Source organism: Apaloderma vittatum, unplaced genomic scaffold, assembly GCF_000703405.1.
Source record: "Apaloderma vittatum isolate BGI_N311 unplaced genomic scaffold, ASM70340v1 scaffold16725, whole genome shotgun sequence".
Lineage (NCBI taxonomy): Eukaryota > Metazoa > Chordata > Aves > Trogoniformes > Trogonidae > Apaloderma > Apaloderma vittatum.
In genome coordinates, this window is record NW_009717785.1 from 22,226 (window position 1) to 43,715 (window position 21,490).

Genomic DNA, 21,490 nt, shown 5'->3' on the forward strand with positions numbered 1-21,490 from the left:
AAGAGCAAGGCAAGGTCTGTTTCTGGAGGCCTTAAGAAAACAACTCACAGAGAGAAGCAGAAGGAAGAAGCATATCCAACAGCACTGTCAGCCCTCAGCATGCACCCTCCAGAAGTTCAGCATGCCCAGTACGTCTGGCTGCTTCCATAAGGGCAGTTTCCCTTCTTCTTTCCCTCAAAGCTAGTGGTGGAGGCAATGAAGTCACCTCAGCAATCTTCTAAAGATTGCTTCCCAAACTTGGGTATTAGTTTTCAGGGTAAGAGCTTCATAGTACTTCAGGTTTTGACAGAAATTGACTAAATAGAAAAAAAAACTTTATTTTTCCATTTGATCATATTTTGTGTTTTAAGGCAAACGTATTTTTGACCCACAGAATAATGCTTATAAACATTAGCAGCAAGAATACTGTATAGAAAGCAATTGCAGGCACAATAATCCACAGTAACTTGGTCAAATAATGAAAGTTGCCCTTCACATTTTCTAAGGAAAACGGAGTTCAGAAAGTGGAAGAACTGATGAACAACTTTAGTTCATGTGCACGTCATTCCCAAAGAGATATAAATTTATTTTCTATGTCAGATGCAAGACTGAAGAAGAGATCTTCTCTTAAATGACTAATTGTATCTAAATGCTAAAGTTACAAACAATATCCCAGAAACATTGATGCAGGAAAGTTTGCCCTCTGTCTCACACGTTTCATGCAAGGTCAGAATGGCTTAACCTTCAAGCCTACCGATGTCTCACAAGCAAAATCATACATGCATGTGAATGCACCTGAGGTACTATCCGTGCAGTTTGAGGTAGACCAAAATACAAATTGAGAGCTGAAGTGGAATTCAATATTAAAACCACATCCATGAAATACTTTCTTTCTAAAAGAAAATAGATTAATCAATGCCATGTACAAATGTAAAGAACCATTTTCCCTCCTGTCTTCTGCTGCTGACAGTAAGAGGCTGATCTTCAGATCCCTACCACTCTACTGATGAAATTGTCAAGTCTTTCTTTCCCTGGTTCATCTTCTAAAGGCAGATAAGACAGGCAGACTTAGTGCACAAGTAATTTTTGTAGAAACAATCCTAATGCCAGTATCTACTCCTCGCTTTAAAAGGAAAGCTTATAGCAGCACTGATGACAAAATTTGCTACCACATTACCCACCTAATCAAAGGCTGATACATGGAATAGACTGAACTTGAAAAAGTCTTCCAGTGAGATACTAGTTCAGTGAAATCTTTGTCCACTGAAGACATCTCAAGTTTGCCCAGTAACATAAAGATTTCAACGTTTCATCCCAGTAATTAAATATTCTCATCTTCCACTTCTGCAACTCCAGTCTTGTAAATAAGTGCCATCATATAACAGATATAAACCAAGAAATTTCCAAGTACATGACCACTGGACTTATGAGAAAATCATACTAAGAAAAGGGCCAGTTGAGCTATAAGAAAATCCAAGGGATTCATAAAAACCATCTTAACATGACGCCCCAGACACTGTAATGAAACTTCATTTAATTGTGCGTGATCAAACCAGCTGAGCTATATATAGTTGTTGTCTTCGCTGCCCATGCATTTTAATTATAATTGTTACCAGCTCCAAAAGAAGATAAAGGCTACAGTGAAGGCATACAAGGTCATCACCTTCTCTCTACACCTCTTAAAGAAAACTTCCTTTATCAGCTTCTAAAACTTCAAACACAATTCCTTTATGTACATTAATAATTTTAAAACTTTGTCTTTAAAGATACAAAGGATATGTTAAATCAAAGTACAATTGAATATAGCAGATACTGCTTTATTTTTCACGTATTATTCTGAAATTAATGGAATACTAGAATTAGTTAAACAGAATTAAAAGAATTATCAGAGCAATTCCAGGAAAGACCCTACAAGACAAATAAAAGTAAGCAGGTTACACTCAGATCACCAGCACGCTAAAACCAGTAAGTAGTGCAATGGCCAGACTCATGTCTCAAGTCAGACTGCAAGTTTTGCTCAATGCTTCCAGACATCTGCTGAATCATTAGAAGAGCAACTGCCACACAGAGCCCAGTACTCAGGGGGCAAAAAATGACAGCATGTAGTACCTAGCTGATCAGCAAAACAGAGTCAAAGCAGTGATTTGCTTTTATCAGACACCTGGTTTGTTTTCAAAGCAAAAACAAAGTTGCAGATCATCTGTTCCTCTAAGTAATTCAGAGAGCCTGGCCTTCAGAGAAATGTTTCAACAGAATAAGATGGCCTATTTTAGGGTTATTTAACCATGTGAAAAGGAAAAAAGTTTAAAGGCATAGTACATTTTCCTCAGCATGCAAAGAACCTGAGCACCTACCCGTCCTCGTTCAGTGAGAGTTGTTAACATGATGATCAGTGACAACTTGTGATCCCAGACTACTTGCCAGAAGTGTGCACACGTGTGTGGAAGAGGCCCCTGAGTAGCAATGTACCTGTTCACAATGCCCACAGAAGGAATTTCCATCTATAAAGAGAAAGAAAAATCCTATGTAAAGTTTGATCTCACTACTCAAAGCACTATTTTATTTCAGCATTTCACTCCAACAGGAAGTTTTGAAGTAAGATTAAGACAGCAAACTGAGTAGTAAGACAATCAAGATCAGTATTTGTAATGGGAAAAATCTTTAGGTATTTAACTTAAACCAGACGTACACTATAGATATTATAGTCCTTCATGCTGAACTAAGAAGAGAGGATTAATAGAGATAACATACCTAAAAACTTGAAACTGCAAAGCTTTCCAAATTTTCTTTAATCTTTAGTAAGGAATAATGGCAAGGTATACCAAAGTTACACTAGTGAAAGCTGTTTATTGCCTGATACTGGACACAGTAAGTTAATAGTTGATTCTGTGATTTACCTGCTTAAGTATCTGACAAACATTATATATATTTTTTTTTAATTTCATTTTATTTTTCCCCTTTTCTCCCTGTCTCTCAGCCTAGACACATGATAAGGTCAAATCAGGGCTCTGTTTTGTCTTCTGGAGCCGTCATAGCACAGTTGGTAGGCCAGAAGTGTTTCTAGAGGAAAAACAACTTAATTTTAAACTATAAGAGACAACCTCAACATATGCAGTGTATAGAAAGGTAAAACAATTTGTACTGGCTCAAGACTCTGCATATATCACAGTGTACACCACAAATATCAAGATGGCCTCTTGTTTCACAGGAGACAATCTTTTACATTAAGAATCTTTACATTTTTTACAAATCCCTAAAATACAAACCAAAACCCCCTTATTCCTTAAAAAGGCTAAATTTAGTCTGCTATTCTTATACAGAAAATGATCAAATGCAGGTCTCTATATGACTTACATTCACATAATTTGCATTAATGTAATCTTCATCTCCTTGCAATATTATTCTTGTGGCATCATCTGCACACGTAAAAAAGAGAGAATAAAATTAGCAATTAAAGGGTATGCTTCCCTTCTATTAAGTCAAAAAACTGAGAAAGACATGCAAACAACAGACAACAAACCAGAATAGATTGTTTTACAAATTAAAATGAACAATTATGCGATTTTGATTATTTTAATCAAGAAGTTCAATGCAGTAGTTTTATAAGCTATCATTTAGGGGATAAAGCAAAATAGGCAGAAATTATACTTAATACTCACAAGGCAGAACATCTTTGTATCTATTCTTGTCCATATTTTGAGGTACCTTCGCACATGTAACAGCCAGCCCTGGTTTCTTTCTATAAAGTTGCTGTAAAACAGAATGAAAAATGGTAGGACTTCATGGGATGTGATTATGCTATACACACACTAAAAAGATTCACAAGAAAACACATAGAATGACACAAATATCATAAGCTATCTTTTTCTTAACCATCTACAAAATTCATCTGAGATAAATTTGTATTTAACATTACAAGAATTTGTTATTTCCATTATTGATAGTCCACCATCATCTCTAGCAGAATGTTTAGGAAAATAAAAAAGAGGAAGAAAATGTGAGGGTTATTGATATAAACTGTTTCCCTTTAAGACTGTCTTTTTCGTATACAACTGTGGGACAGAAGAGAAACAGCTGAGGGTGGAAGAAGCAAGCAATAAAAGATCAGAAAGTAAAAAAAACCCAAACAATTGCAGTGGCATTTTCTGGAGTCAACTGTAATACAAAAAATCAGACAATTTTTTATTCTCTGGACTAAATCCATCACACTCAAATCCTGGAAGTACCTGATAAAAACAGAACTCCAATATATCACAATCTCTTAACGGGTGACTCTCTTTGGGGCCAACCTCTATCTCGCAAACTTTATCTGGAGTAAGCATAGGCATACAACAACAAAAAATGGATAAATGTAATTATGTAACAACAGTTTTTCCATATTAAACATACATGAAAGCATCTTATATCAGATTTAACCTAGCTGTGCCAGGGTTCTATATACTTCACTAAAAACTTAAAAGCTCAGTATATCTTACATGTTTAATGGAGATTAAGAATATAGTTCCATACATAAAATGGAATGAAACAAATAGGAAGCTAAAATACTCTACTTTAGTTGACAGAAAAAGAAAAACGCAAAAAGTTTAATACTCTACTTCAGTTGACAGAGAAAGAAAAACGCAAAAAGTTTATTCTAGCGTGAGATCTACTGAATCCTAAGACTTTCTATCACAGCTCATCATGTTTTTCAACTTGAACAGCATAAACAAACCATGTGAGAAGAGAACTTGATAATATATGTAGCAGAACAGCTTCCATTAGTTATAACTCACGTTTCATTTTAGCAGAGCCAAGTTGCAATTTCTGCTTTTTTTTTCAGAGACAAGAATAATTTTAACATTAAACAACAATTCTGGACCTTCAATCATAGTTGCCTGGCAAAAAGTCATTTTCTGTTGACAGACATCTTAAAATATGCTTAAATAGAGGACAATATTTTGGAAAAACTTAATTATTCATAGTCTACTGGATAAGTATTTACTCTTACTAATGCGAATGGAGAATTTGAGAGCCAGCAAAGCTGATGAAGCGAAGCTGCAATTGTCTCTGCTTTTTAAGACCACTAAATAAAGAAGGTCACTAAGCTGTTCCTTACTTAGTTTATAACATTTCTAAAAGGCTTTTCACGTAACATCAGCAATAACCTTTTACAAACACTCTCAAAAAAGTCATAAAGGATCAAATACCCTATGAAGATTATCAGAAGAAACTTCTGCAAGAATTTAGTCAAGAAGTTTAACTATTAAGAAGGTACTGAAAGCCTAGTTCATATTTTAAGGTACTGTTTCAATGGCAAACAGACTTATTACTGTTGCAGCATTGCATCCAGTGTTAGGGATTTTGGAAAGCAACTATGAGCCACAGTCTACAATTCGGTTAAAAAAAAAAAAAAAAGGGGAGGAGGGGCCAAAGGGGGTGGGAAACCTTAACTTAGAAATCTTGGAAACAACCTCAAAAAGAGCAGTTATGCAATAAGCAATACCACAACTTTTCAGCCATGACCATTAAATCTTACAGCATTTGAAAAAACAGCAAAGGAAAAAAAAATCAAAATGAGGAAAAACTGCATGCTGTTCTACAAGGTTTCAGCATTGGATGGGGTTACTCTGGAACTCAACAACGCGAAGTTTATAAATCATAGGTTTATAAATCAGGGTTTCTCCAAAGGTTGAATAAATGGTTTGATCCACAACAGCAAAACAGGCACAAACATACATACACTTGTACTCCCTTGCCATTATCTTTTGGACTTTCTTCCACTAACAGCAAAGGAACTAATTTAATGAACTATAAAAACATTTTATTACTTTTTCTATGACATTCTTTGCCAACATGTTAAAGAATATGACAAACACTATGTTTATTAATCAGCAGTTCTTCAAAGTCTCATCCTATACACAGGGGAATCTCACCTGCAAAGTAATCTGCCCTAGAAGTAACCACTAGTGTTTTAGATTGCCAGGGGAAAACATAACTGAACATTACAAATGTCCTACAAATAAAAATTAGCATTCCAACACATTCATACCAGCCTCTAAGAGAAGAAGATGGGGAACGATCAAGTTGCTCCTGTTATTCCGTGAAAGGCAGCAAATTTGAACCCTAACTTAAGGTATAAAAGGTGTTTTAAATGTCACCAAGCAGCAAGAAACAAAGTACAAGACTGACCTCTGTCAAAACTCCACTGTTCTATTCATTAAAATAATTGAGAAAAAAATATTAGTTTATTGAGCTCTGGGTACTTCAAATGGAAACATGTTAACTAAAACATATTTTTCTCATCAGACGATGTTTTATGCAGGACTGATAACTCATTCTTCCCCACCCTAACTAGGTAAGGGATGAAACCGATGGGCAAGTCACATTATTGCTCTCTTGAGACAAGACTGAATGGGAGCAATGAGGTTTCCAATTAAGTCCTTACATTACTTGCTGGTCTCAACTACTGGTCTGTACTAACAGCATTTGAGAGTTGAGTATTACCTACCTCAAACTGAATAAGGACAGTCCCACTTTCCAGCCCTCTCTTTAGCTGCTCCATAGACTCCTCCAGTGTATCACCACCGTATTCAGAACAGATAGGAAGAAGAGGTTCTGGGAGATTGTGGGAATCAGCTTCGTCTTCCGATTTAGGCTCCACAAATTGTTTAACTACTGAAAGATGTATTGAAAGTTAAAATCTGTTACAAACAGCATTAATGCATTTGCAACACATTAAAATTCACCGGCTTGCGAGAATAACAGTTTGCAAAGACAGGCCTTCAGGAAAGCAAATAGCAACACATTTAACTGCATTTCCTTATGTACCGTATTACTGCAGAAACTACTAAGAGTAAAATGTCCTCTGGACCTTTTGGGAAATTAAACTCCTCAAACCGACTACTTAGGAAAGCAAAACACTTGGCTGCCAAACACACAGAGTATTTTTGTTACAATGTTATCTTACAGAATGAACTGCTGAATAGGCTAATGAATCACAACATCCACCACCGCAAAAAATGAGTAAGTTTTGCGTAAAAAAGGCTTAGAGCATAATTAACAGAATATGTCTGTAAAAAATTTATATAAGTTTGGACACCCAACAGCAAAATGACCACAAACACACTTACGTTGTACTCCCTTGCCATTAGAGAAGAAACCAAATTCTCTTTTGTAATTTCTTATGCTAACATTGAAGAAACTAGCTTAATAAACTAAAAAAAAAAAAAAATTAGCTTTCTATGATGTTCCTTGCTAACATGTTGAAGAACATAACAAATATTAGTGAATTAATCTACAAAGCAGTTCCATCTCTGTGAAAGCCATTGTATCACCAGATGTGTCCAGCTGTGGTTATTCTCTGCAGTGATCAGAATGGCTCATACTTCCCAAACTTCAGAAAATGAGGAGCTCTTCATACTAATGTCTATACAAATGATGGGCATGAGGCCACAGGTTATCTTTAGCTAGAACTTCTCTTATCTGCAAGTAGGAAGTGAACTAGAAAAGGGAAGAATAAATACTGCACAGAGCCGGTAGGAATAACAGCAGCAGGACTGCTCAGGGGAAACAAGACCAAGAGCCCATCTGTCCTCCCAGAAACACAAAAAAATTTTTAAAAATAAATGCTCAAAAGTACATATCATTTAGGCAGTTTTCCTCCCTCCTGTTTCCCAGTGATGCATAATCCCTTCAGATTTTTAATTCTTAATGTAACCAGAAACTCTGTGCAAAGCTCTTCCATAATTGCGTGTGTTAAGGTCTTACCATAGCTATTAAGGAAAATAAATAATAAACTAGAAGATTCACATCATCTGAAGGTTCTTGGGACCTGCATGTGCCTAAATATGGAGCAAGCAAAATCAAACTGGATGGGTTCCCCGTATTTTAAATATACAGGCTTAAGACCCTGTATATTTCAGAGATTGTCTCTTGCTTGATGGCAGCAATTTAGCAATTAACCAGCACCAGGGCAACCTCAGTCGTGTCACAAAATGTCTATTGCGAGAATGGAAAGAAAGAAAAAAAAAATAGGAAGGGGGAAAAAAAAGCACACCAGCTTATTATTTGACTTGTTTCATTGTGTAATTGTGCAGGGGAGCAGCCTACAGGTATTTGTAAACCCACCACTGTGGATTTGGTAAATTATACTACATTAAAAATAATAACAAAAAAACCCCACAAACCAAAAACTTTTGCACAGGATGTTTGTTGTCGTATTTTTATACTTAAAAATAATAGAAATTCTAACTTGATAGATTTGTTGTTGCAGTGGTAAAAACCTGTATAGGTAAAACTACTTTTACTACTAATTCAAATGCAGGGACATCTACTTTTTACCATAAACCTATTCCCTATGCACTCAGAACACATTTATGTAAACAGAAAAGGGTATACCACCAAACATAACAGTAACAGTCTCAAAACCATTAACAATGAATAAAATTAGCTCAGTTACCTTTCCGTCTGACCAAAAGTGCAAGCTCTCTTGTGTGAGATTCTCTGCTGGCTTTTATGAACATGACCACCTGGTCATGTGTGTGCTCTGAGATATCTCGGCCATTAATTAATACTATCTGATCACCTTCATTCAGTTTTGGAACGCATTTATCCGCCTGTTTCAAGACCAAAGAAACACGTTAATGTCATTTCATCCAGCCACGTAAGCAGGAACACATCAGGATATTAATTTCATCAGGTAAGCAAAGTCTTCAGAGTTCTCCTGACAAGGTTCCATCTTCTGTATCAGCTCTATCAAGTGATTCAGATCTAAAGTTACATTGCTCGCATCAAAGTCTTTCCATGAAGATTAGAAACAGTTCAAACAGCATACTGATAGCTATAAAAAGAAGCCATATTTAACAAATAGTCATCATCAGATTGCTTTTAAAGAACTAAATTTCAGACTCCTAAGCATCAACAATCATTCATTATAGCCATTTCCAAATGCATTTCTGGAATAAGGGTTTTGGGCATGTAAGACAGCATAGTTCACTTATGTAGTGAATATTGAGAAATCCAAATATGATTTTGAGGAACTTAGTTTTATGTTACATGATATTCTGCAGGCACTTTGTTCACTGAAAGCTTTAACAAGAAAATGCAGGTAAGTACTCAAGCTATGATGTTCAAGTACCCTGCTTTTGCACCCTGTGCTTCAGAGAACACTAAACCAAAGTTTTCTCTTAGTACGTCTTGTCTCAAATGCAGCAATTTAGATTAACTGCTGAACTCCAGGATTTTTTTCTGCCTCACTTTTTAGTATGCTTAGGTCTAAGCCCAGTGCAAAGCAATTCAAGCTGTGGCCAGAATATGACTCTGATACTACAGAGATGATTAAGGGACTAGAGCATCTCTTAAGAGGAAAGGCTAAGTGACCTGGGAGTGCTTAGCCTAGAAAAGAAAAGGTTCAGTATATAAATATATGGATTTATAAGTATATAAATACTTAAAAGGAAGGTGTAAAGGATATGGAAACAGGCTTTCTTCAGTGGTGCCCAGTGAAAAGGCAACAGGCAATGGGCACAAACAAAGTAAGAGGCTCCATATGAACATCAGGAAACATTTTTTTTTTTTTCTGTAAGGGAAACTGAGCACTAAAGAAGGTTGCCCAGAGACATTGCCGAGTCTTCTGCCTTGGGGTATTCAAAAGCCATTTGGATATGGTCCTGGGCAACCAGTTCTAGGTGACCCTTCAACAAAGAGGGTTGGACAAGATGACCTGCAAGTCTCTTCTGACCTTCTGTGATTCTGTAATATGAATGTGCAGGACTCTGCACTCCTTGAGTGTCAAGTAGTGTAACAGTTTTATTTTCTATTTTTATTTTGTTGAGGAAGTACTCAGCTACACAACAGTGATATAGTTTCATATATATATATATACACACACACATATATATATATATATATATATACACACATACTCCATTTCACCTGTAATATGAATGAGACACAGACCTTTACTCTTATTCTTTATTCATAGTTGTTCCCTGTACTTCCTTGCACTGAAGGCTCCTAAGGGAAGTTTATCAGATATGTACTATATCACCAAAAAAAACAGAGAGAGATGGAAAGGAGAAGTCATACCAAAAGAACTAACAAAAAAGAAAAATGTAGAATGAAAAAAGTAAGATGCAAGGATATGAAGAAGAAAAATTGGAAGTCCTTTGTGTCAGAAAATAAAGTAAAAGGAAAGAAAGCTTAAGACGTGTTACAGTGTCACAAAACAGATAGAAGAGAACAGAAAGAAGAGAGAGAAAAGATATATACAAGAGGAAGAACTTTTTCCCAAAGAAATAGTGGAAGAAAATAGCTAAGGATAGGGAAGATTGACGAGGATCAATAAAAAAGACAAATGTAAACAGTAAAAGAATGAGGTTTAGGAATAGTCATGCTGTTCTTCAACACTAATTTAACTAGGTATCCACAGCTCCCCCCAAAACTCCTCTGCCATACTTTGTACAGTTTACAAAGGCACGACTGAAGAATGCAACTATGAATGTCTTATTGATTTAATCACTCTGAAAAGTTAATTTTTGAGATAGAAATTATTTTTCTGAAACAGGACTATTTGTGATAAGTGATTAAAGACCATATCAGGTCAGTCTGAGAGAGTCAAAAAGCAAAAAAAGAGCACGGAGCGAATGGTTTCTGATCTCCTATATCTGTCTATAATTTAGAATCCTTGGCTGGTTGCTGGCTATTATTCTTTATTACAGAAGGAGATTAATATCTTTGCTCAAAGAAACTTTGTTAATCATGTGGCATATTAATGCCTCAGCTCTCATGCTTGAATCATCTGACCATATAAAATATATCTTGAAGGAGAATTAATTCCTTCCATGTAAGCATAATTTGTAGATTTTTCAGATACTGAGCTTTTCCATACAATTAATTATGTCAAATGCTTCCTGTCCTACTGACACATCCAATGTTTCACTTTATCCTAATCACCTTCTTATTGCTCTGAGAAGCATGCATACTATTTTTCAGTGAGAAGCTCTATTAAATAAAAGCATAATGACTTCTTTAGCTCCTTAGGACATAAATACTGTTTGTGAAAGAAAAACAGTTTAGGACTTTCAATAAAAAAAAACAACCAAAAACAAACAAACAAACAAAACTCAAAAAAGCAAATAAACAAAACATGCATTAAATAGTTGCTCTTTAGACATAATACACTCCCAAAACAATTTTGGCTACTCTGTGCTACTGTGCTACAATCTTCCCATCATACTAGATCACTGCTGTATTAGAGAGGGATTTAAAAGTAACTTTAGGACATGAAAGGGAAAATGCTGCCTTATTTTGGTGAGCAGATTTGCTTATCCTTCTCCACAAAAAATACAGATCTTCTTGTAGGAAAGTGGAAAAAAGTGATCTAAAAACCTGAGAAATAATATTACCAGACAGCATCCCTAAGAACAACTTACAGAATAATGAGTGAATCTAAAGGAAGTTAAAATAGCAGCAAATAAAATGAATGAAAGGTATAACTGAGCTAAAATAACATAGAAATGGACTCCATAGCCTGCTTGAATTTTCAAGTATCAGCTACATTTCAGTAAGCAGTCAAGTACAGGTGAAATTCAGTTTACAGAAAACAATATAATCAATGTTAATACTGCTATGCTTTTAAAAGTAAGTATATTTTTTTTCCTCCTGCTGTAACATGATGCGAGTTCTATAATACTCCCCTTGAGAATACTGTATTGGATAACTGATTCCAATGTATTCCCTGACCCTGGACAACTCGCTCATTTGGCGGCTTAATAGGCTAGAGAGCTGATCGGTCACTATGCCTATGCCACTGACTGGAGACACTTAAATGAAGTTAACACTCCAAGAGTCAAAAAAATCAGATCAATACTTTCAGAAGACAATCTGCATCTGCCAAAGAAAATCACTGCCTCTGGAGAAGCATCTTTCATTCTCTGATTGCTGAATGAGCTGTTTGACCTACATTAGCATTAGTATCTCAAATCACCCTTAAGAAGTTTGATAGTTTGACCATGAAGGATTTTAAGTAATGTTTTATTATCACTTTGTAGATTTAATTTGTAACTATAATTTCCTTTTATTCAAATAATTATTGTACTTCATATAGGAGTGCTATGCACTGCGTAAGTCAAGCCACAAATCACGCGACAAAAAAACTTCTCAAATAATATTTTAGCTTAATTTACATAATGACAATTGGATAGCAGTCCTGTGACTGCTTCTAAAATTTCAGAAGACTCTACAAGACGTAAGTACATCAGATTTTTAGGATTAAATCAGTAGTATTTCCTATCAAGTTTGCACTGATTATTTTATAAGAGTTGAGAAATGCACTTTGGAAGAAGGTGAGTAAGAAACAATCTGAGATAACACACAACCTCACAAATCTGTGTTCTGATTCTTTAGGAAAAAAGTGACCAAGATGTCATATTACTACTACTATTTCACATTTTGACAAAATAATTCAATGGCTGTACTGATACTGATGAATAGTCCACATAGTCCATAAATAATTTCCATAGTTCACCTAGTCCATAAATAATGTCCATAAGTAAAAACATAGCAAAAGAAGAACAGAGCAAACACATTCTGTGTCCCTTCTCCCCTGCCAAGTATTCTTCCATCCTATAAATATTTTTAGCCCCAAGGATTTCCTCAGCCTATTGTATGTCTATTCAGTAACTGTCAGCAGATTTTTCCCCCAAGTATTTGTCCTCTCCTGACCATCCAAAAATTTTTTTTCATCACAGCATCCTTTTCAAGGAGTTTCACAGGCCTGCTATCTTATGTATAAAGAACTACTTTACTAAGTATGAAAAAATTGACCATCATTAACTTTTTGGTAGCCTCTAATTCTTCTGCTGGAATTCCCTGCTCACAGTGCTCCTAATCTTAGAGCTCTCTACTACATCTCCATTAAACTAGTTCTTTTTTCTAGGCTGCAGGGAGGTAGACTACTCACTTCTTTAACAAACACTGTTAATTATCTTCAGTCATCGTTCCTGCCCCTCACACTAGTTATAGGTGATAAATTTCTATGTGTATGAACCTCTGAGTGGTGGAGGATGTAATAAAGGAAGGGATTAAAAGTCTCCAAAATTTACTTACTGGTGATCCTGGAGTTATTCTTGATACCACTAATGGCATTTTTTGATCAACACCACCCTAAAGGAATGTCAAGTAAACAGCAGCCATAAATATATCATTAAGTATAAGCAGCATTTAAAACAAGTAATTACTTTTGTTTTTATATAAACTTTGTGCTCTGTCATCATAGGCAGGGCTGGTAAGATTAAATTTTCATGAGTAAACAGGGAGGGGAGGGTGCAGTAAATCTACCAATGTGCAGTAAACTAGATTCAGTGTCATTGCTCAGCCATATATTTTAATAGGCAATAAGTAGATCAATGCAGAATTTATTCTAACTCTACCCTTCATAAAGCTAAATTCAATCCTTGGACTTGCAAGGTGGACAGTGTTCTTAGATGTTGTGATGAACTGCAAGGGATCAGGTAGGATCAAAGTTGCCTTATTCTCTTTACATGACATTCTATCACTGTCCCAAAGATAAATGCCCAAGGTGAACAGATCAAACTCTGCCACGATTTCGATATTATGGCTACTTTACTTTATCTGCTTAAATGGAATTTCAGGGAGGGAATGTCCAAAATTTGTATTAGTCAACTGTCAGCAGTAATTTCCATTTTTTTCATGAACTGGTTTTCACCTTTCCAATATGTTCTTTAAATGGGTAGATATAATTGGATAGCATTAGCTATTTAACATGTTTCATAATACAGAGGTCCAATTTTCCAGAAATCAATGCCTTAGATTAGGTTCCCAAGTTCATATTTAAGCAGTCAAATAGGCAGTCCACTTTGAAAAAGTGCCATGACCATAGTATATGCAACTAAAAAACAATGAAGTAGTGGAGACTTATTTTATAAACGTTGCTTTAGCACTTAAGGACTTGGCTGTCACTTCCAAAAATCTCTCAGTCCATAAAAAATTCCTGTACAATATACTGCTTTCTCTAAAGCATTGCATTAAAAATGAAAAATAATCATAAAGTCAAAGCATAGTATCCCCACAAAGCAATTAAAAATACTATAAGAACACTATTTTACCTTCAGATTAAATCCAAACTTCCCATCTTCATCTGGTATGATACGCACCAAAAGTAAATCTCCCTCAATCAGGTCATTCTGCAAAATGTAGAAAAAATAAACAAAACCTTTTTTTTTAGTTTTTAAAAGAAAAGAGCAGGAAATTAGAAAATAGGGTCTCCAAATTTAGATACGCTGAACAAGTATACTCCACATAAAGCGACGTTTAAAATAGGAAGACACTAAAGTTAAAAACATCCTCATAATCGTAACATTTTAAATTGTAAAAATAATAACATTTAAATATGTTCTCTGCTTGCCCTGTCCTAACTCTGTTACTCTCAGCTTTCTTGACTGATACCTCCTACTACAACTTTCAGTGTGTTATCTTTACTAAAGGTGGGGTTTTTACCAAAGGAAGAAAACGTTAGGTGCAGCACATTTGAATCAATTCCACTCTAAGGACTTCAAGGAAAAGCGACTACTTTTCCCCTCAATTTTTCTTGGGTAAATGTGTGCATCGGTATCTTCTGCAAGAGATCCATAAGCGAGAAGATTAAAAGTCAGCAGCAGCTACTGGGCAGGCAAGCAGGTTAGAAAACTGTTCAGGACCCCTCCGGAACAGGCTGGAGAAAGCGGAGGAATACTATAAAGCTAGGAGGGAGCAGCTGCTCTCTGGTCGGTGCAGAATTCCAAGGATGATGTTTAGGTATCCTGAAGAGGAGATGCCTGGGATAAAGCAGAGTTGTGCCTGTTATCAAGACACATAGCAGCTTGAGTTAACTGATCCTTCCCCTTGGAGGAAATAAGATTTCATTACGTAAGGATTCCCATTTCACTGGGAACTTCCTGCTTCTGAATGCCTGGATACTATGGAGACAAATGCAGCTGGCAGACTGGCCTGTCACACTGTGTACATGACCTCAGATAAATCTGAGTAGTAAGACAAGATTTGTTCTTATTACTGCATAAAAAATGCTCATCCTGAAAAAATTCCACAGTTTTTATGCATTCTTAATCTACAGTTCAAAGCTCATTCAGTACCAGTTCCGACTTAAAAAAGCAAGCAACTGAACGCACCTTATCACAGTAGTACTGACTGGAATCTTCCGTTGAGCTACTTTTTGTAACGTTGTCGTATGTTTCCAAGAACTGCTTATCCATCCCTTCCAATGGGTAAGAGCCAGAGATGTTACCAACTCCATTGGGAGACTGAGTCAAGGCTTTAGGTGAGTTATGGGTCCGAGAACTCTGTGTTGGACTGTTTCCGAATACATTCCTTCATTTGAAAAGACAGATAAAAATGACAACGATATCATTATCCAGATTTTTAAACTAAATAGTAAAACATACTAACACACTGTCCAGTTAAAAGAGCAATCCAAGTTTATAGGTATGTTTAACCCCACTTCTTGGGGTGCAGAGTATCAGGATTGGAGAATGACCTAAGCCTCTCATTTGATCAGTGAAGCACGGACAAAACAAAACTACAGTAGCAAGAAAATTGTTAGCAAAATATTTGGATGTTAGCAGTGAAAGGCACTGGTGCAGTGGTGCAGGAAATCACAGTAACATGAAGAGAGCGGAACTGCAGGGGAAAGGCACTTAAATTGCCACTCCTACTCATGAAAACCTTTTGCCTTGATTCCACTCTCATTCTTGCAAAGTGCTTCTTTTTCATTTCTCCCTCTTAGAGAATCATAGAATCATTAAGGTTGGAAAAGACCTCTAAGATCGTCAAGTCCAACCATCAACCCAACAATACCATGACCACTAAATCATGTCCCAAAGTCCCACGTCTACCATGTCCACCACTTCCCTGGGCAGTCTATTCCAATGCCTCACCACACTTAGTAAAGAAATTTTTCCTAACATCCAATCGAAACCTCCCCTGGTGCAACTTGAGCCCACTTCCTCTTGTCCTACTGTTAGTTACTTGGGAGAAGAGACCAACATCCACCTTGTTACAACCTCCTTTCAGGTAGCTGTAGAGAACAAGAACGTCTCCCCTCAGTCTCTTCTTCTCCAGACTAAATCCCAGTAACCTCAGCTACTCCCTAGACATGTTCTCCAGACCCTTCTCCAGCTTTGCTGCCCTTCTCTGGATCTGCTCCAGCACCCCAATGTCTTTCTTGTACTACAGTGACCAAAACTGAGCACAGTACTCAAGATATAGCCTCATCAGTGCAAAGTACAGGGCCACAATCACCTCCCACCTCCTGCTGCCCTCACTGATTTTGATACAGGCCAGGATGCTGTCGGTCATCTTGGCCACCTGGGCACACTGGTGGCTCATGTTCAGCTTGTTGTCAACCAGCATCTCCAGGTTCTTTTCTGCTGGGCAGCTTTCCAGCCACTCTTCCCCAAGCCTGTAGCACTGCCTGGAGTTGTTGTACAGGACTCGGCACTTGGCCTCATTGAACCTCATACAACTGATCTTGGCCTGTTGATCCAGATCACTCTGCAGAGCCTTCCTACCACTGAGTAAATCAACACTCCCGCTCACTTTGGTGCCATCTGCGAATTTACTGAGGGGGCACTTGATCCCTTGGATCCAGATCATAAGTGCAGCATCAGCCTTAACCCTCTGAGACAATGTGGTTTGCACAAAAGCCATGATAAATTGTCAAAGAAACAGGAAACAAAGTCACAATGAAAGGTTTCATTACAGTTAATATATTCTGTCACTGAGGCAGTTACAACCATCTACAAGGACCCAGAATTAAACTGGGGTGCAGACCTGGCCCAGTGATACAAGAACTTTAAAATTTAAGGATAACAGCAGTGACTAAATACCTCAAATCTTAGATTTGGTCGAGTTGCCTGGTGGTGCTCCAGGACCTTTCAAATGTTGGTTTAGCTACATGTTCTCTTATGAAAAGGATGAGAAGCAAACCTCAAATACAACTAAATTCCTTCTTTAATTGGACCAGACTCACAGATACCATACAAACTAACTGCTCCATCTTGATAAATACTACACAATACATAAAATTTCTGTCCTGAGGAAAGCTCAGGTATAGTTTGGTCAGTTTTCTGTCACTAACACAGTGATGTGTATGGCAAAAAAATGAGTCCTGCTACTTGTGTTACCCCACTGCAGCCGGACCTTTTGCTTACACACAGCTCATCGTGCTCGGTGGCAGTATGTTTTGCAAGAGCACTCTGCATTGCTACTGACAACCCAGATCTGCAACAAAGCATACTTGATCCTTGGAAGCACATATGCTTGTTAGTTGCTCCTTACAGTTTATCCCTAAAAGCAACAACAAATTCTCACAGGGTTAAAGTAGCACAAGTATATGCAAGTAAAACCTGACATTAAAAGTAGTAAATTCAAACAATTCTGCTCTGGTACTACTCTAACTATATACGTGAGCTTTTCTGAATCATTTCCAGTAGTCACTGCTACCTATCAATGAAGAAATAAAATTACACTACAGAGGAATGTAGTTTAGGCTTTTAACATACATAACTTGCATTGCAGCAAACTTTAATAACACACTTATTTCTCAGCTTGTAGAAATCTGACTGCAAGATTCTGAAAGGTGCCATTGAGCAAATGTAATCCTGCCATAATATTTCTATTGTTCAGTTATACTACGTGTACTTCGCAATGGGAATGAAGTGTTCTGTGCAACATTTGTAGAGTTTTCAGTTATTACAGAAAATTTTTTTTTCAGTGTTTGGGAGATATTCACCTGCCACTCTGAATAACTCCAAAATACTTTGAAGTAGTGAACTATAATGACACTTAGAGGAATTACACTGTCAAAACTGTGCTTTTATCTGATAAGTTACACGATTCCTGTGAGGTCAATGTTAAGCAAGGAGAAGCACAGTATTTGTGTACATGAGAATATATCCTACTAAGTTTTTCAGAACACAGCAGTTTAAAAACCCCCACATTTCACTTACAAGTTGAGATTATTGTACATAATGACTTTAACATCCTGATCCAAAAACTTACTTTTTTTCCTAAATCTTTACATCTTCACAGTATGCATTAGTTTATACATTTATTTGTGTTTTTTAACCTCACATGACCACTACTTTGAAAAATCAGTTCAAGTCATGCATTTTATTATATATCTTAAAGCTAGAGATTCTATAGTATAAAGTTGAAATAAAACTCACTTTGGTGATTCTTGTTCAGATGACCTGTTAAAAAAACAACAAATAAATAGTAAATGAACCTATGTTAAATCTTCAGGTAAACAAGAACTAAGTATATAAAAAAAATAAAAAGTCAGTATTAAAGTCAAAAAGGCGTGTTCACTGTAAATTAAATAATACTTAATCCTATGCTTACAGTCTGAAACAGACTATAATGGAATTTGCGAAAAACTCAATAAAAAAATCCCAACTTTTTGACACAAGCTCAACTACAGACAACACATATCTGCTACCATAACTTAGACGAGTAATAGTTTACAGGGGCAATTATTTAGCAAGACACACTACATCATGTAAGAGCAGAACAGATGTTGACAGAGAACTTTAAGTCAAAGCATAACTAAAGCAGAAGTGGTTACACAGATGAGGACAACCTAGAATGGAAAAGAAATCAAAATTGGCAGTATATAGTATTTTCCAAGGCATTCAGTTAGCTTCATTAGAAATTACCTGAAACAGTGAGCTTAACTATATTACATCAATTCAAACAATAGCTGTGATACTAATATAAATTTGAAAGTAGATGTTAACAAAAAAGTTTTTGCAAAGGAAAGTAGGTTTCAGGTAGATTTACAAATTTAATTAAATAGTCACCAAAAAAAATGGAGTGATATAAGTCCATGCTGGAAAAATACAAACATGAAGTAGTTTGGTTTGAAGAGTTGTTCAAGTGTCAAGTTATAGGAGGCTATGTACAGTATAGAGTTCAACTTTCAATTATTGTTCTCTAAACCAACTTCAATACTAAGAATTATGCACTATGTTTCATCAAAACTACAGTAAAAATAGCAGCAGTATCAGTCAAGTTACCTTATATGTATTCTACAATATGAAGAAATCAATCCTTGAGAGGCAGAGATGGTGAAGCTTGATACCCTAAGAATTTGGGGAGGTTTGGGTTGTGTGTGGTTTTTTGGTGGTTTGTTGTTTTTTTTTCCAGGCACTAAACTTCTTCCTTTTTTACTGCAGTCATGCCCCATTGATTCCACTGACATCCACGCCCACACTCTCACAAATATTTCTCCTTGTTTGCAATCCCCATAGTATTTCCCCGTCAAGTGCCAGCAGTGCAGAGCAGATCCTTTGGGAACATGCTCTCATTTGCTGCCTGACCAGTCCACACCTAAATGCAACAGACAGTCACTGAACTTTTGCTGTAATTGCTCAGTGAGAAAAGAACATCTGTTTAAAGTGGTTTTTCCTCCTGCCTAGTCACTGGATTTCACTAATCTTACAGAAAACTCCATATCTTTGAAAACTCAACTCCAACATTAGATTTGACTGCAATTGTCCAAACAGTTTCAAGTGGGAACTGAGGCAGATAGGTAGTGCAATGACATAAGCCTTATTTCCTTAGGAAGTCATGCTAAAATTAAAGAAACTTTGAATTTATTTTTGTTTAATTGATTTCCTTGTGAGGCAAAGAACAATGAAATTGTATGCATTTTCTATGTTCTGGCCCAGTAGAGCTACAGGTCTACTAAAAAATTATGTGTAAAATTCAAGTTGTTATAAGTCAACCCTTTCAAAAGCCTTCACCACAAATCTACACACATAGAATTGTGAGGCAAATCAATATAATGTCCCTAGTTTAATATATTATCTCCCCTCTTTCCTTTCAATAGAGTGAGGTGATTTACACAGAAAAGAAACCACTTGGGCTTCCACTCATATAGGATGTATAAACATACAGTAAATTTTTCTTCATGCCAGTAATACATTTGTAGACTTAAATGTGGGATATAAATTCTAGCAATATTTTCTGAGGAATTATTGGTTGAACTACTGTGCTTTAATTCAAATACATCAGCTCTGAAAGCATTACTGAATCATTCTGTAACCTTTTAATGAGAAAAAAGGTAACCAAGAACTTGACCTAAAAAGCAACCAACTTCAAGGCTGAAAAGAATTCACCAGGGACAAAGCAGCTGTGTCTTACTAAAGTCTTTCATAGCTCAGCATGCAAGAGCTGCAGAATTTTGCTCTGTAACTCGGTGAAATAATATTTCTCACATTTAATTACTCACCAATATGATAAAGTAACTTGAACATGAATAAGTATGTGGTCATTTCTGGCTATACAGTATTCCACATTTTACTAACCTACCTTCTTATTTCATAAAATACAATAAGGACCATATTTTAAGTCAGTAGAAGACAAAACTCACCAGACCAGCCATTCAACTTTTTCATCTAGAAAGAGAGTTCTTCCTTGCAAGGAGATTAAGCTTTCCATTGGTGCAGCTAACAAGCAAACACTTTAAAACTGCAGGCAATTTCTCTTCCTTACTCCACAATATTTCTAAAACGATGCCATTTCAATCTTTCAGTTCCTATGGATTGCTCCGTTGGTGACGATCTTTACAATGAAACTTTTCCCTGAGAAATCTAACTTCTCTCTTCTCTCAGGAGGACAGAGAGGAAAGACCCCTCCTCCTCATTTTGGTGTGCCCTACCAGGGAATTCTGCTACTCTGAGAACTGAGGATGATAAACTACAGCAGAGTAAAACCCCAAGAGAAAATGGACAATTGAAACAATAGCACTGCAGCAGAATTCTCCCTTTACAAACAACTGAAGGAAACATCTGTAGGTTTTGCCCTTGTGCTGTTCTTGAAGTTCTTAAAGCTTCTTTTATTCTAACACCTGCAGGGCTGGGGAGACTGAATGTGCCAGCACTTCGATTATTACCTCTTTTCTGAGAACTCACCATTAACTCTGGGAATATTATTCATAAGCCAAATAAGTGGAGATATTTGCAGAAAAATCTTTTTGCTACCTTTTAGGGAAATTTATATGCCAAATATTCAGCACTTCTGTGAAAAGAACGACTGTGTAAGAAGGCCATGTAAATTCTCTGTGCTGCATACTTAAGAGTAACATTACAGAAGAACTTGAGGACTTCATGGTATACCCAAGTTTTTCAGTGATTTTCTATATATTCCAAACATTCACATTTGTAAGCTGCTGACAACATCACCCATAAACAGATACTTCTAGTCATGCTGCATTCCCACTATTGACCAAATTCCAGTTTACTGACTTTCCATGAAAGTTTCATGTATTCTGACACTGCAACCACTTGGCTTGCTGAAAAACTTGCCTGATCACAGATTTGCAATTCAACTTTGAAACTTTTCTTGTTTTTTGAACTGGCAAGAGAAGCATAATACATTTCAATAAGGACACTTATCCAAAAAGAAAGGTTTACATGTAAGCAACATATTTACATGCACTATTTTCATGTATTTT

At 36.4% G+C, this 21,490-nt stretch overlaps 1 protein-coding gene across 1 annotated transcript in view; it reads right to left on the reverse strand.

The window, feature by feature from the left end:
- PTPN3 (protein tyrosine phosphatase, non-receptor type 3) overlaps positions 1-20,475 on the reverse strand; it is a 34,016-nt gene extending 13,541 nt beyond the window's left edge. The window contains exons 1-10 of the mRNA XM_009870034.1: positions 20,408-20,475; positions 18,201-18,224; positions 15,144-15,342; positions 14,085-14,162; positions 13,066-13,122; positions 8,417-8,573; positions 6,467-6,633; positions 3,639-3,729; positions 3,334-3,395; positions 2,334-2,480 (exon numbers count right to left, since the gene is read on the reverse strand). Of these exons, the coding sequence (XP_009868336.1) occupies positions 2,334-2,480; positions 3,334-3,395; positions 3,639-3,729; positions 6,467-6,633; positions 8,417-8,573; positions 13,066-13,122; positions 14,085-14,162; positions 15,144-15,342; positions 18,201-18,224; positions 20,408-20,475 (1,050 nt within the window). The remainder of the gene's footprint in view (positions 1-2,333; positions 2,481-3,333; positions 3,396-3,638; positions 3,730-6,466; positions 6,634-8,416; positions 8,574-13,065; positions 13,123-14,084; positions 14,163-15,143; positions 15,343-18,200; positions 18,225-20,407) is intronic.
- Positions 20,476-21,490: the final 1,015 nt, after the last annotated feature.